The sequence below is a fragment of the Geotrypetes seraphini genome, chromosome 4, assembly GCF_902459505.1.
Source record: "Geotrypetes seraphini chromosome 4, aGeoSer1.1, whole genome shotgun sequence".
In the NCBI taxonomy this organism is placed as follows: domain Eukaryota; kingdom Metazoa; phylum Chordata; class Amphibia; order Gymnophiona; family Dermophiidae; genus Geotrypetes; species Geotrypetes seraphini.
Window position 1 is genome coordinate 120,820,354 of NC_047087.1, and position 13,528 is coordinate 120,833,881.

Here is a 13,528-nt window from a genome sequence, read left to right on the forward strand (position 1 = left end):
TTGAAATAGTTGAACCTTTCAGCCTTTCCAGGTTGTGATCAAAAAACATTTTCATAGAATAACAATGACTGGAAGGTAAACTCTTTACCCAAGGGAGGTCTTGTAGCCTTCCGTTCAGAGTTTCACATCTCTGAGTAATTTTAGAAAAATATTTCTTGATCACCCTTCAAAGGCTTGTTTATATTACATGGTCAGTTTTTTGGATTTTGGATTTTGACTCTTTTCTGACCTGGTGTTTGTCGAATAATATCCCTGAACGTAATCCAGTAATTTAAAGATGGATGTATGGCAGAAAGTGAAGAGGAGAAAAACAGCAAATGGATAAGGTGACCCTGGATACACATTTAAGAGCATAGACAGAAGGAAGTACAGCCAGAGACTGGGGAAAATGGTTTGAAAACCAAAATCTTCATTGCTCTGATATTATAGTACATTGCTCTGATATTATAGTATTTTTCTGTGGTATATACTCTTTAGGGATTTCTCTTATCTTTGAAAACCAAAATCACCAGGCAACAACAGTAGGGGAAATAATTTTATTTTCAATTTAGTGACTGAAATGTGTCAGTTTTGAGAAATTTCTGCTGTCTATATTTTGCACTGTTCAGGAAGAAATGCATTTGTTTCTATTTCTCTGGGGGGGTGTACTGCATGCAGAGTCTTGCATCTTAGGGTTTTGTTTGTATATATTAGTACTTTCAGTTTGTGGTCCTGTATTTGCTTAGGGATTATCTGTGTTCAGCACATGTGACCAAGGCCAGGTGTTCTGGTAGGAATGCTTATGATCCTGGTTATAAATCTTAAAATCCTAGATATTCAACTACTATATAGGGCAGTCAACTTTCAAATGATATTTTGAGAGGTGTGAGCTTGGTGTAAGATATGTCATACCGCCTCACTGAAATGAAATAGACTGAATGGTTTGCTCAGTTTTGCAGAGAGTGTGAAAATAATATTTTTTTTAAACAAAATGAGAGACTATCCTTCTTAAATCCTTAAGAACTGACCATCTTAAGATCTATCAACACTGTAGTGAGCTTAACAGATCTGTAAACTATTAGGTTAACTTAGACTTACCCCCTCTTCTACTAAAACCGTGCTAGCAATTTTAGCGTGGGGAGCCGCGCTGCTCCTGATGCTCCTAGAGTTCATATGAGCGTTGGGAGCAGTGCAGGTCATTCAGCGTAGCTCCCAGCACTAAAACCGCTAGCGCTGTTTAGTAGAAGAGGCCCTAATCTGCTACCCACATTTTCTTCCTTCATATTCCTTTCTCTTTCACTGCTTTATTCTCTATGTTTCTACAGGCTAATTCTGTACCTTAATCCTGGATTTAATGCTGTAGAAATGGAAGCATTGTATGGGCAGACCATAGATCTCATATGTGGACTCCAGATTCTGTATCTTACTGCTTGGAGCAGGGACCTGGACTGCAAATCCATTCTCACATAGCACCAGAAGCATGTTTTTCTCCTGGAAAGAAATGACACAAGATACAGTGGTGTGCAAAAGCCTGGAACCACTTGCGAATTTTGCATTCTTTCAGCTTTCTGACCTTTTATTTTCTTTGTTGACCCAATAGATTTGTCTTATACCATGATATAAGGGATACATTTGGCTATTAGAATCAACTTTTTAAGATCACTAGTTTCTAATTTTACAAGTTTGTTGATACTGGAACATAGCTACTATAACTTTTACATTACTGCCTCAAAACTGATTAGTAGTATTGATCAATTCATATAATTAATTTTTCTTATTTGTTCGAGGCACAGCTGTTTTTTAGGCTTTAACATCACTCAATGCATGTACGCAGCACTTATGATATCACTCTAGGTCTTGAGCATGGGTATTGGACACCAGCACACTCATAAAGCTGCAGTTACCAATTACGCTGCTAGCTTTCACTCAAGGTGTGAAAAATAACAAAAACATGGAAAATGACGCTAACGCAAGATTTACCAAAATATTTAATTTTATTGTTTTTATTTTTCAATTATGAAACTCAAAAGAATAGTTGAAAGAATAGTTGCGTTAGTGGGAGGTCGTTATAGTTGCCAAAATGCTGGCCTTCTGATAACGAGCTCAACTCGATACTTCGAAGCTCCTCATTATATACTTTTAGTTCAGTGTGACATCATTGGCTGTCAGCCAATCAAAACTAACAGAGGTGGTCTTAAAAGTTAGACAAAGAAAATTCCTCTACATGTTTAAAATTTTCAGAAATCATATTTGTTTTGTTTTCATTCATTTCTGAATATACATTAACATTTTATAACATATCCAATATTCAAGAGAATCTACATTTGTTAAAAGGGTGCTGAAATATTCTTAGCCTTAGAGAAAGAGGAGAAGGAGGGGCTGCTTGCCCCTCTCCCTAAGCTGACAGCTTCAAATTACATTACATTGATCCTCACATAGAAGCCTTCCTATCTTAACCATTTCAAGATGCTGTGTTCAGGATTTTTTCTTAGTATTGCTTTTATATAAAACATTTCACTTTAGTACAAATTCTTGCACAATCCATTCAGCACTTGCTTGGGGCCCCACATCCATTCAGACCATGTATTTTCATTCATTCTTAATGCATGTTATATCTCAGTTTGGGATACGTAATCTCATATACTTTTTCTAACCAGCCTAAGGCACATCTGGTATCAATTAGAACCACGATGCTAGAAGCGGGAAAACTCTGAACAAAGACAGACAGAGACAGAAAGTCACTGACACAAAATGGAGTTCAAGACACAGAAGATACAGAAAGACAGAAAACAAAATGGAGTCCATGTATATCCTGATTTCCTCCATGATCTAGCTTAATAGCAAAGTACATAAAAAAATATTATTATGCTTTTTCTTAATATTAATCTGTAGTGTATTTTTCTGGCCTTGGCTACATCCATATTCAGATTTTTATTCACCAATTTTTCGTACGCTTCTATTGGGCGTGGCCTTAACTAACACATATGCTTGAATCTAACTAGAGTTACCCAGAATCATATGAAAAGCAGGCCATTTTTGTAGAAAAATTCCACAAAATACTGCACTATCATGACCTGATGTCCATTCCATTACTGTCCAATAGATATCACCCCCTACTGGCCATGAGCCACTACTGCTCAGTCTGAGCATATTTTAGTTGCTTTTTTATGATGTTATGTCTCAGTGCACACCATATATACTTAATTCTTCACATTTATAGTCTTATCTATTTTTATCATTATTACTTATATTTTTATTTTCATCTTCATTTTCAGTTTTATTTCTATTTATGTTTTATTTTATACAAACAAAATTTTTAAACACACATCTACGTCCTCTTCAACTTTGACCGCCAGCTTTTTATTGATGTCCTTCTAAGCGCTCCACAATGCTCAGCTTTCTTTTTTTTAAAAAAGTCTTTATTCATTTTTACAACTTATAACAAGTGTATCAGGAAACAACATTTGAACTTAAAAACATCACTTGACTTACTATTACAGTCATCTTAAATTAATGAAAATTATCCCCCCCAACCCTACCATTTCATATGCATTCACTTATATTATATAATATATAATATATATCAAATAAATCAAATTATAATGAGTATTCAATAAATGTTCATTTTCCCCAATTTTTAAATCTAAAATAAAATCCCTAATCTCTCATTCCTATTTTCCTATATCCCCATCCCCTCCTTCCCATTCCCTCCCAAATTAATTGTGAGAACTTAGAAATGCACATGTAAGACCAGGTGACAAGAAACTCCTTACAGGCAAAATTAATTAATCTTATTAGTAATTACCATAAGCTATCCAATTCATTCAGTAATAGTTTCCCATATTAATCATAAATTATATATACTTCTTCCAAGATACTAGTTTATGCATCAGCACCAACCATTCTAATTAAAAAATCCCATTCATACTTTAAAAGCATAATAGATGTTATAATATTATAATTTTGAATACAATATGACTCTAAATTCAGATTTAAAATAAAAGTTTGCAAATATTCAATATAATATTAATATGTAAATTATTATATGAACTCAAATTTTTGTGTGTGTTGTTAAACATATTATATATTTCCAGTATCCCTTGAATATGTAATTCAATTTATAATACCTAAATTACATAAATTATAACCCTATAATATCCTTTTGATCTTATCTCTATTTAATGCTTTACTTTCCAGTTCTGTATGCCCCTATATCTAACATCCGATATACTTATCAAATTCATTGAACTTTCCCTTTATATATATTTCTGTGTCTCGTTATAATTTAAATTAATAATAATAAAATATCTCATAGGATATACAGTGCATAGTATTAAATACATTGCTGTTTGTGTTTCTTCTTTCCACATAACCAACATCAACACATCGAATCTCATTTTCTTTGAAGGTCCGGATGAATGGCTCTCGAGGTTCCTGTACTGTGGCAAGGCACCTGAGCCAGGCACTTTCTTACACTCTGAGCAGATACCGGACAAGAGCATTGTAAATGTACACTTTCCTTATAATATACACGCTAGCTCCATGTTCAGTTTAATATGGTCTTTGCAAATCCAGAGACCTCATTCTTGGCCATTATCCTCATACATCATACCAAAAAAGGTGCCGGACACGGTCACATGTAGCCCATGTTGCTTTTTGTTTCCCACCTTTTCTTGGCTTCGAATCCCCAGGCAAGCTTCCTTTTCTTCTGAACTTCTTGTGAAGCCTCTTCCTCTTGCTTAGCTTTCATAAAGTTACGGCAAGCTACAACGTGGGCAATTTTTACACCCATCTCACGAGTGGCTAAGGCATCACTCAGCTCTTCTGCTTTTTCAATATCTCCTCTGTTCACAGCCTGATTTCAAGGCCAGACTTTTGAAGTTTCTTGGCGGTCACAAGCGGTTCAAATTTGTCCTTTGTACCACAGAAATCGCTTCAGTTCATCCAGAGAACTTTCTTTTGGTGGCTCTTAGCTATCTGTTTCTTCAGTGTTCCTTCTTTTTAATTTATCTTTCCTACGTCATCTTCATCTGTGCATTAGTTCCGTATCTGCTGCTTCAGTTCATTACTATGTTTCGTTTCAGAAATAGAATGCCTCTTCTGCCGTTCTTCTTATGTTCTATCAGCCATCATATTTATTTGCATATATATTCAGCATTCTAGTTGAAGCATTCTAAAGAGAATTTCCTTTTTTTTTACCTTGCCTCAATGACAGTTTAAACAGTTTATTCAAAAAAGATTCCATTTGTCGAATACTCTCATTACCTATGGAGAACTTCAACTTGAAAATAATTTAAAGAAATAAACTAAACTAAAAGTAATGAAAGTAATTTTCATTCATTCCTTTTTCCCAGAAAAACATTCACAATAATAGAAATGTTTAATATCACTGCACAACAATTTTTTGGTTAAGTCTTGATTCCTGAAAAGTTTTTGGTGATTATGACAGGTACCAACTTGGTATGCTCAAATATGGTTTTGGTTTTACTGCATCACGTAAGAACTATGAGAAATAGACATTTTTATGTTTACTGACAATAAAATATATAGTCAAGTTTACGTTTCGCACAAGCGACTAAATGAAACAGAATTAAAAGTGTTTTGCTCCCGAGTTTCTTTTATATTCAGTGTCTGGTGCATCACGTTGTAGCATCCAACAATAGTCGGCAAGCATTGACGGATTCCAATTGCCCTGGTATCGTTTCTCCATCGTAGCTATGTCTTGATGAAACCTTTCACCGTGCTCGTCACTCACAGCACCGAGATTTGCGGGGAAGAAGTCCAAGTGTGAATGGAGGAAATGAATCTTGAGTGACATATTGCACTTCATTCTCTTGTATGCTTTGAGAAGTTTGTCTACCAGCTGAATGTAGTTTGGGGCTCTGTAATTGCCCAGAAAATTGTCAACAACGTCTTTCAAGGCTTTCCAGCCAATTTTTTCCGGCCCAACTAACAGATCTTCAAATCGCTTGTCACTCATAACATGTCTGATCTGGGGGCCAACAAAAATACCCTCTTTGATCTTGGCATCAGTTATTCTTGGGAACATCTGTCTTAAATAACGAAAACCTTCCCCTTCCTTGTTCATTGCTTTCACAAAATTCTTCATGAGTCCCAGTTTAATGTGAAGAGGAGGCAAAAATATCTTTGTCGGGTCAACAAGCGATTCATGTGCTACATTTTTCTGTCCTGGAACTAACTTTTTACGGAGTGGCCAGTTCTTTCTAGAATAGTGCGACTCTCTGTCTCGGCTGTCCCATTCGCAGATGAAACAGCAGTACTTTGTATAGCCAAGCTGCAGTCCTAGTAACAGAGCAACGACTTTGAGGTCTCCACAGATATTCCAGTTATACCTGGTATACTGGACATACTTTAGTAACATTTCCATATTCTCATATGTTTCTTTCATATGTGCTGCATAGCCAACAGGTACTGAAGGATAAACGTTGCCATTGTGCAACAGAACAGCTTTCAGGCTTAACATTGACGAATCAATGAAAAGACGCCACTCTTCCGGGTTGTGATCACAACCAAAGACCGAGAACAATCCTTCAATGTCACAACAGAAACAGAGACTGTCGACTTGTGCAAAAAATTTGGTTATATCATGATGCCGGTCTCGAAACACAGAAATTTTCGTACCTGGTGATAGCAAACACCATTCCTGCAGTCTCGAACCTAGCAGCTCAGCTTTTGCTTTTGACAGACCCAAATCTCTGACCAAATCGTTCAATTCGGACTGTGTTATCAGATGTGGATCGCCTGATGAGGATGGTTCAAAATCCGGGTCAATGTCACTGTTAGAACCCTGCACTGCAGTTTCTTCATCTGGTTCGTCTAAGGTCCAATCCTCTGGTGGTTTCGGAACTGGAAGACTGTCATCATGTGGCATGGGTCTCATTGCTGAAGGCAGATTAGGATATTCAATTGACTTCTTGTTTTTGGCAGAGAAACCAGACACATTAGTCAAACAGAAATAACAGTCCGTCACATGGTCTTTCTGTTCTCGCCATATCATCGGAACAGCAAATGGCATCGTCTTTCGAGTACCTCTGAGCCAGGCTCTCAGACTAACAGCACATGTCGCACAGCAAATGTGAGGCGCCCATTGCTTGTCTTGATCACCTATTTTGCAGCCAAAATACAGATGATAGGCTTTCTTTACAAGGGCAGTCATCGAACGTCTCTGAGGCGTAAGTGTATATTCCCCACAGATATAGCAGAATGTGTCGCGGCTGTTACGACACCGACGAGACATATTGCCCGACACCAAAACGTCTATAGCATCAAGCTTACTTACTGTTATATTGCTACAGCTACTATACTACTATACTTTACTATACTGATACTATATACACACACGGACTATCTATATTAACCAAATGAGCAGGATCGGTGTATGGAAGCCACCATTATAGCATGGTGAGACAGCGCAAGCTCGTTCAGACCTGCCCAGACATGCCCAGGATGTCATCTTCCATAAAACAGCTTCCAACCTGGCTAGATTTTATGCATGGACATACCCAGGCGGCACAAACCGTTGTTGATAAGACACTTATGGGAGAAAAAATTGTTTGCATCCAAATATAAGAAAAAATCACGACAAAATTGAAGATTTCTCTGAAATGGTACGTGATGGGTAATTTTTGATGTAATATTCATGATCAGCACCCAAAATTCTATAAGAAACACCCAGCAGTGTTCAGGAAGCAAAAACTTTGTTGTGCAGTGTATTATATCCTTTCATGATGACATTGGTTGCTCACAGTTATCCAGAAATTCCTGTAATTTTATAGGATCTTCAAAGTTTAAAGTCTTATTGGCATATGTTACCCTCATTATGGCACCAAGAGATCTCAGCATTGGATGCATTTCCAAGTTTTTTTCCTTTTATATCTAATCTAATCTAATCCTTAGGTTTGTATACCGCATCATCTCCACGTTCGTAGAGCTTGACGTGGTTTACAGTAGGAGAAATAGGAAGGAACTACAACAGAGGGTTAGAGGTAGAAGTGTGAAGAAAATTTAGAGGACTTGGGATGCCAAGATATAAGAGTTTCCTTGATTCCTAAGTTGGAGGGAGACTTACATTTTTTTAGAAAAGCCAGGTTTTCAGATGTTTGCGGAAAACATGGAGAGAGCTCAAGTTCCGAAGAGGGGAGGTAAGGTTGTTCCAAAGCTCAGTGATTTTGAAGTGGAGGGAGGTCCCTAGCTTTCCTGTGTGGAAAATGCCTTTTAGCGAGGGGAAGGATAGTTTTAATTTGTGGGAGGATCTGGTGGTATTAGGGTTTGAGGAATTCCAAGAAAGAGGAATAAAGGGAGGGAGGATACCATATAGGATTTTGTAAGCTAAACAGGCGCATTTATAGTGGACCCTGGTGATTATCAGAAGCCAGTGGAGCTTGGCCAGGAGCGGGGAGACATGGTCAAATTTACTTTTAGCGAAGATGAGCTTGGCCGCGGCATTCTGAATCCGTTGGAGTCTGTGGAGGTTTTTCTTAGTTAGACTTAAGTAGATAGAGTTGCAATAGTCCAATCTGGAGAGGATGATAGATTGGACAAGGAGAGTAAAATGTTTTTGATGGAAGCAGGATCTAACTTTCCTCAGCATGTGAAGGCTGAAAAAGCATTTTTTTACCAAGGATTGGAGGTGGTCATTGAAGGACAATGTGGAATCAATGATGATGCCCTAGACCTTGCTCGAGAACTCAAGCTGCAGAGAGGAGCCAGAGGGTAGTGGGATGGAGGTGGGTAGGTGATCTAGTTTTGGACCGAGCCAAAGAAGTCTTGTTTTGGACTCATTCAATTTCATTTGCACAGTGTGGGCCCAGGATTGTAGGTTCATTATACAAGAGGATATGTTCTTAGACAGGTCGGTGAGGTTCGAATCGGACTCGAGGAGGACGAGGATGTCGTCTGCATAAGTGTATATTGTTTCAAGGGGGGATAGGTGGAGGAGTTTTAGGGAGGACATATAGATGTTGAAAAGGATAGGGGATAGTGGAGAGCCTTGCGGGACTCCACAATTCGGTTTCCAGGGGGAGGATGAGGTGTCATTCATGTTAACAATGTAAGAATGAGAGCGGAGGAATTTAGAGAACCAACCTAGGACTGTGGAGTTGATACCTATCTCAGAGAGTTGGTAAACAAGAATATCATGGTGAACAACGTCGAAAGCAGCGGAAAGGTTAAATTGTAGGAGGACGGCGAACTTGTTTTGAGAGTGAAGTTGTTGAACCCTTGATATCAGGGAAGACAGTAGGGATTTGGTGCTGAAGTTAGGACGAAAGCCATATTGATAGGGTAAAAGAATAGAGAATCTCTCTAAGTATGATGAGAGTTGGGAAGAAATGATGGACTCTAGCATCTTAGTTAGGAAAGAGATATTTGCAATTGGGCCATAGCTGGATGGTATGGAAGGGTCAAGGTCAGATTTTTTCAGTAGTGGGGTCAAGGCGATATGACCCATTTCTGGGGAGAAATGGCCCGACTGAAGGGCGGAGTTTATGAGAATGGTGATAGAAGAAATAGCCTGAGCGGGAATGTTCTCATATAGGTAGGAGGGGAATGGGTCCAAGGAGCAATTACAGGATTTCAGTTTGAGGCAGAGATTGAGGACCAGGGATTCAGATACGTGCTCAAAGGTGGTCCAGGATCTGTCAGCTGGGATAGGGTTGGAGACCATTAGGGTGGGAGTGGAATCGGTGGGCACTAAGGAGTTGTAAGAGACTGAAGGAGGAAAGGAGCATCTCAAGGAAGAAACCTTATCGTTGAAGAATTTTGCTAGAACATTGGCTGAGGGAGAGGAGGGGAGCACGGTGGGGTCTCTTTTGGAGGTTAGGGAGCGCCAGATGTTGAATAGTGTACTGCTTTGATTGTTGGACCTGGAGATTTTGTCACCATAGAAGTTCTTTCTTGCTTTTTTTAGCGCTGTATTGTACAGCTTGATATTGACTCTCCAGGACTGTCTGTCTATAGAACATTTTGATTTTTTCCATATGCGCTCCAGAGCTTGACATTTCCGTTTTAGCTCTCTGTGATATGGGAGGAACCAAGGGGCCTTGCGGGGATAGGAGATGGATTTAGTGGAAAGGGGGGCGAGGGAAAGATAGGTGGATTTGGAGAAAGCGACCCAGTTATGCCAATTAGTACCTGAATCTGAAGGCTTAGGGGCAGAGGAGAATAGATTGAGAAATTTAGACAAGAACAGGTCGCTTGTGATTTTTTTTGCGGAAGATAATGGGGTTGGAAGTGCGGGGTAGAGCCCCAAGGTGCGACACAAAGATGGGGAGACAGAAAGCCCCTAGGAAGTGGTCAGACCAGGAGACATGTTCCCAGCAAGTGTCGTTAATTGACGTCTTGTGAGCAGTAAGGTCGAGGAAGCTAATGAGGTCTAGTGTGTGCCCCTTTTCATGGGTTGGGGATGGTGCAGGGGGCGTGAGGCCAAGGGAGGTGAGGAAGCTAATAAGTTCAATCGTATCCTTGCTGGTGATGTCGTCTAGGTGGAGATTGATGTCTCCGATGATCAATAATCTTTGGAACTTGAGGAAGGCGTTTGTTATAGTCTCAAGGATGAGTTCGGAGGAGTTGTTCCAAGGGGTAGGTGGGTGGTATAGGAGCAGGATGCCCAGTGGGTGAGGGTGAAGTTCATCGTTGACGGAAGCAAGCATGTATTCTAGTGAGGTGTGGCAACCCCTTTCGAGGAGCTGAACATCGAAATAGAATTTGTAGAGAATTGCCAGGCCACCTCCTTTACAGTTAGATCTAGGTGAAAAGAGACCTTGGTAGCCATGGGAGCAGAGTTCATTTTGTGTAAATAGGTCATCTTTTTTAATCCATGATTCCGTGATGCATAGGAAACCAGGGTCAGAATCTTCAAGTAGGTCCTTCAGAATTTGAATCTTGTTGCAAGCGGATCTTGCATTGCAATAAAGCATTGGGACTGGGGTGAGTGAGTCAGAGGCAAGGTTGGGGAGATTGGCAGGGGAAACAGACTTTAAAGAAGCATGGTTGATTCTTCGAGGGTTTTTTTGGGGGAGGATGTGGTCTGGTGCGAATCAGCGTGGGGATTTTGAGGCCAATGTCTTGGCAGTTATATGCAGTGCTTTTAGCAAAATCAGGCACAATATGTATTTTTGAATCCTGGCACTTCAAATTTTTGTTTTCTTTTGCTAGTCAGATAATTTCCATAACCTGTTCATGTCTCAAAAGTTTAAAAATTAAAGGCCCCAGTTGTTTATTCGACCTCTGTGCTGGGATCCTGTGAGTCCTTTCAAATTCAAGTGGAAATTTTGTTGTAAGGGGTAGGACCTTTGGAAGAAAGTTTTCTAGAAAGGAAATCGGGTCGTTTTTTTCCACTCCCTCCGGTATCCCGATTATTCTCAAATTGTTCCTTTTTCCTCTATTAATACAGTCTTCCAAGTCTTTTGCCATATTATCCATTATTTTCCTGTCCACCTTGTATTGCTGAATCTCATATCCATTTGCCTCCGTCCTTTTCTCTAGTTGATCCAATTTGAGATCAATAAGCTCTACCCGTTTTGTAAGGTTTGCTACTTCATCTTTGACCTCTTGGAGCTTTTGTGAATTGCTAGAAACAATATCTTTGATTTGTCTGAGCTCTGACAAAATATCACCACTATCTTCTTTTAGTCCCCGGCTCAGGCTTAGATCTTTTTGCGCTACCTGAGCTCGCACCAGCCGCATCCCCTTTTATCTGTTTACCCTATGCCATATTATGCTCAGAGTTCATAAATATCACTAGAGGAACTAACTTTTATAGCTTATTTTCTCTTCTTTTAAGCCTATATCTGCGGAGCCGCTCTTTCACCCAACCATCCAGCTGCACATACAAGCCACATACCCCAATGCTCAGCTTTCTAACTTGGCGTTACTCGCTCGAGACACCCTCAATCTTCTGCAAGGTAAATTCTTACTCTTTTCATTACTTTAAGCAACCATCTTCATGTTTAGTTTCTTAGATTCAGATGTATGGCTTTTACATTCATCTTTTTAATATTAGTCATGGTATTTTTGGCAGGTCCCGCATGAACAACTAATTCAAAAAATTGCGAGATATGGAATCGAGGGTGAAATACTCACATGGACTAAAAATTGGTTGGCAGATAGGAAACAGAGAGTGGGGTTAATGGACCATACTCGGACTGGAAAAGCGTCACAAGTGAAGTGCCGCAGGGTTCGGTGCTTGGATCCGTGCTCTTCAACATATTTATAAACGACTTGGAAATTGGTATGATGAGCAAGGTGATTAAATTTGCAGATGATACGAAGTTATTCAGAGTAGTGAAGACGCAGAAGGATTGCGAAGACCTGCAACATGACATAAACACGCTCGAGAAATGGGCCGCGACAGGGCAAATGAGATTTAACATGGATAAGTGTAAGGTGGTGCATGTCGGTAACAAAAATCTTATACACGAATACAGGATGTACGGGGCGGTATTTGGAGAGACCCCCCAGGAAAGAGACTTGGGAGTACTGGTTGACAAGTCGATGAAGACGTGCACGCAATGTGCGACGGCGGTGAAAAGGGCGAACAGAATGCTAGGAATGATTAAGAAGGAGATCAAGAACAGATCAAAGAAGGTTATTATGCTGCAGAACCAGGCCATGGTACGCCCCCACCTGGAATACTACATTCAGCACTGGTCGCCGTACTTGAAGGACACAGTACTACTCGAAAGGGTCCAGAGAAGAGCAACTAAAATGGTTAAGGGGCTGGAGGAGTTGTCGTACAGTGAGAGATTAGAGAAACTGGGCCTCTTCTCCCTTGAAAAGACGAGACAAAGGGGACATGATCGAAACATTTAAGATAATGAAGGGAATAGACTTAGTAAATAAAGACAGGTTGTTCACCCTCTTCAAGGTAGGGAGAACGAGAGGGCACTCTCTAAAGTTAAAAAGCGATAGATTCCATACAAACGTAAATAAATACTTCTTCACCCAGAGAATGGTGGAAAACTGGAACGTTCTTCCGGAGGCTGTTATAGGGGAAAACACATTCCAGGGATTCATGACAAAGTTAGACAAGGTCCTGCTAAGCCAGAACGTACGCAGGTAAGGCTAGACTCAGTTAGGGCATGGTCTTTGACCTAAGGGCCACCGCGGGATCGGACTGCTGGGCATGATGGACCACTGGTCTGACCCAGCAGCGGCAATTCTTATGTTCTTATGGTATGTCATTTCACCTTTTTGGGTAGCCTCCCCATAGCATCCATGCTATAATGTTTTCTATGAGGTTTTACCATTTTACCACTTTTTTTAAAGCATGTTTCATATTGCTTAGCCCTTTGATTTGGCGTTAGCATCTTAATATGCTCCCCTTTTCCATTTATTACATATTATTAATATATATATACATACATTTTACGTGGGCCTTTATTTCTATGGTTAGAACTTAGGATTCAGCCGGTTCATCATGGCCTATCAATTTTTATTGCTTTAACATTTGCTTTGAAGTCTTTGACTGTTTGTGTTCTTTCCCTTAATGTTGTTCAGTGAAAGGTTTTTTTTTTAAAAAAAATTGATT

General features: G+C 39.6%; 1 protein-coding gene across 2 annotated transcripts in view; it reads right to left on the minus strand.

Moving 5' to 3' along the window:
- CFAP44 (cilia and flagella associated protein 44) overlaps positions 1 to 13,528 on the minus strand; it is a 553,092-nt gene that overhangs the window by 314,532 nt on the left and 225,032 nt on the right. For both annotated transcript variants that reach the window (XM_033943382.1, XM_033943381.1), the window contains exon 15: positions 1,318 to 1,470. In XM_033943382.1, coding sequence (XP_033799273.1) covers positions 1,318 to 1,470 — 153 coding nt within the window. The remainder of the gene's footprint in view (positions 1 to 1,317; positions 1,471 to 13,528) is intronic.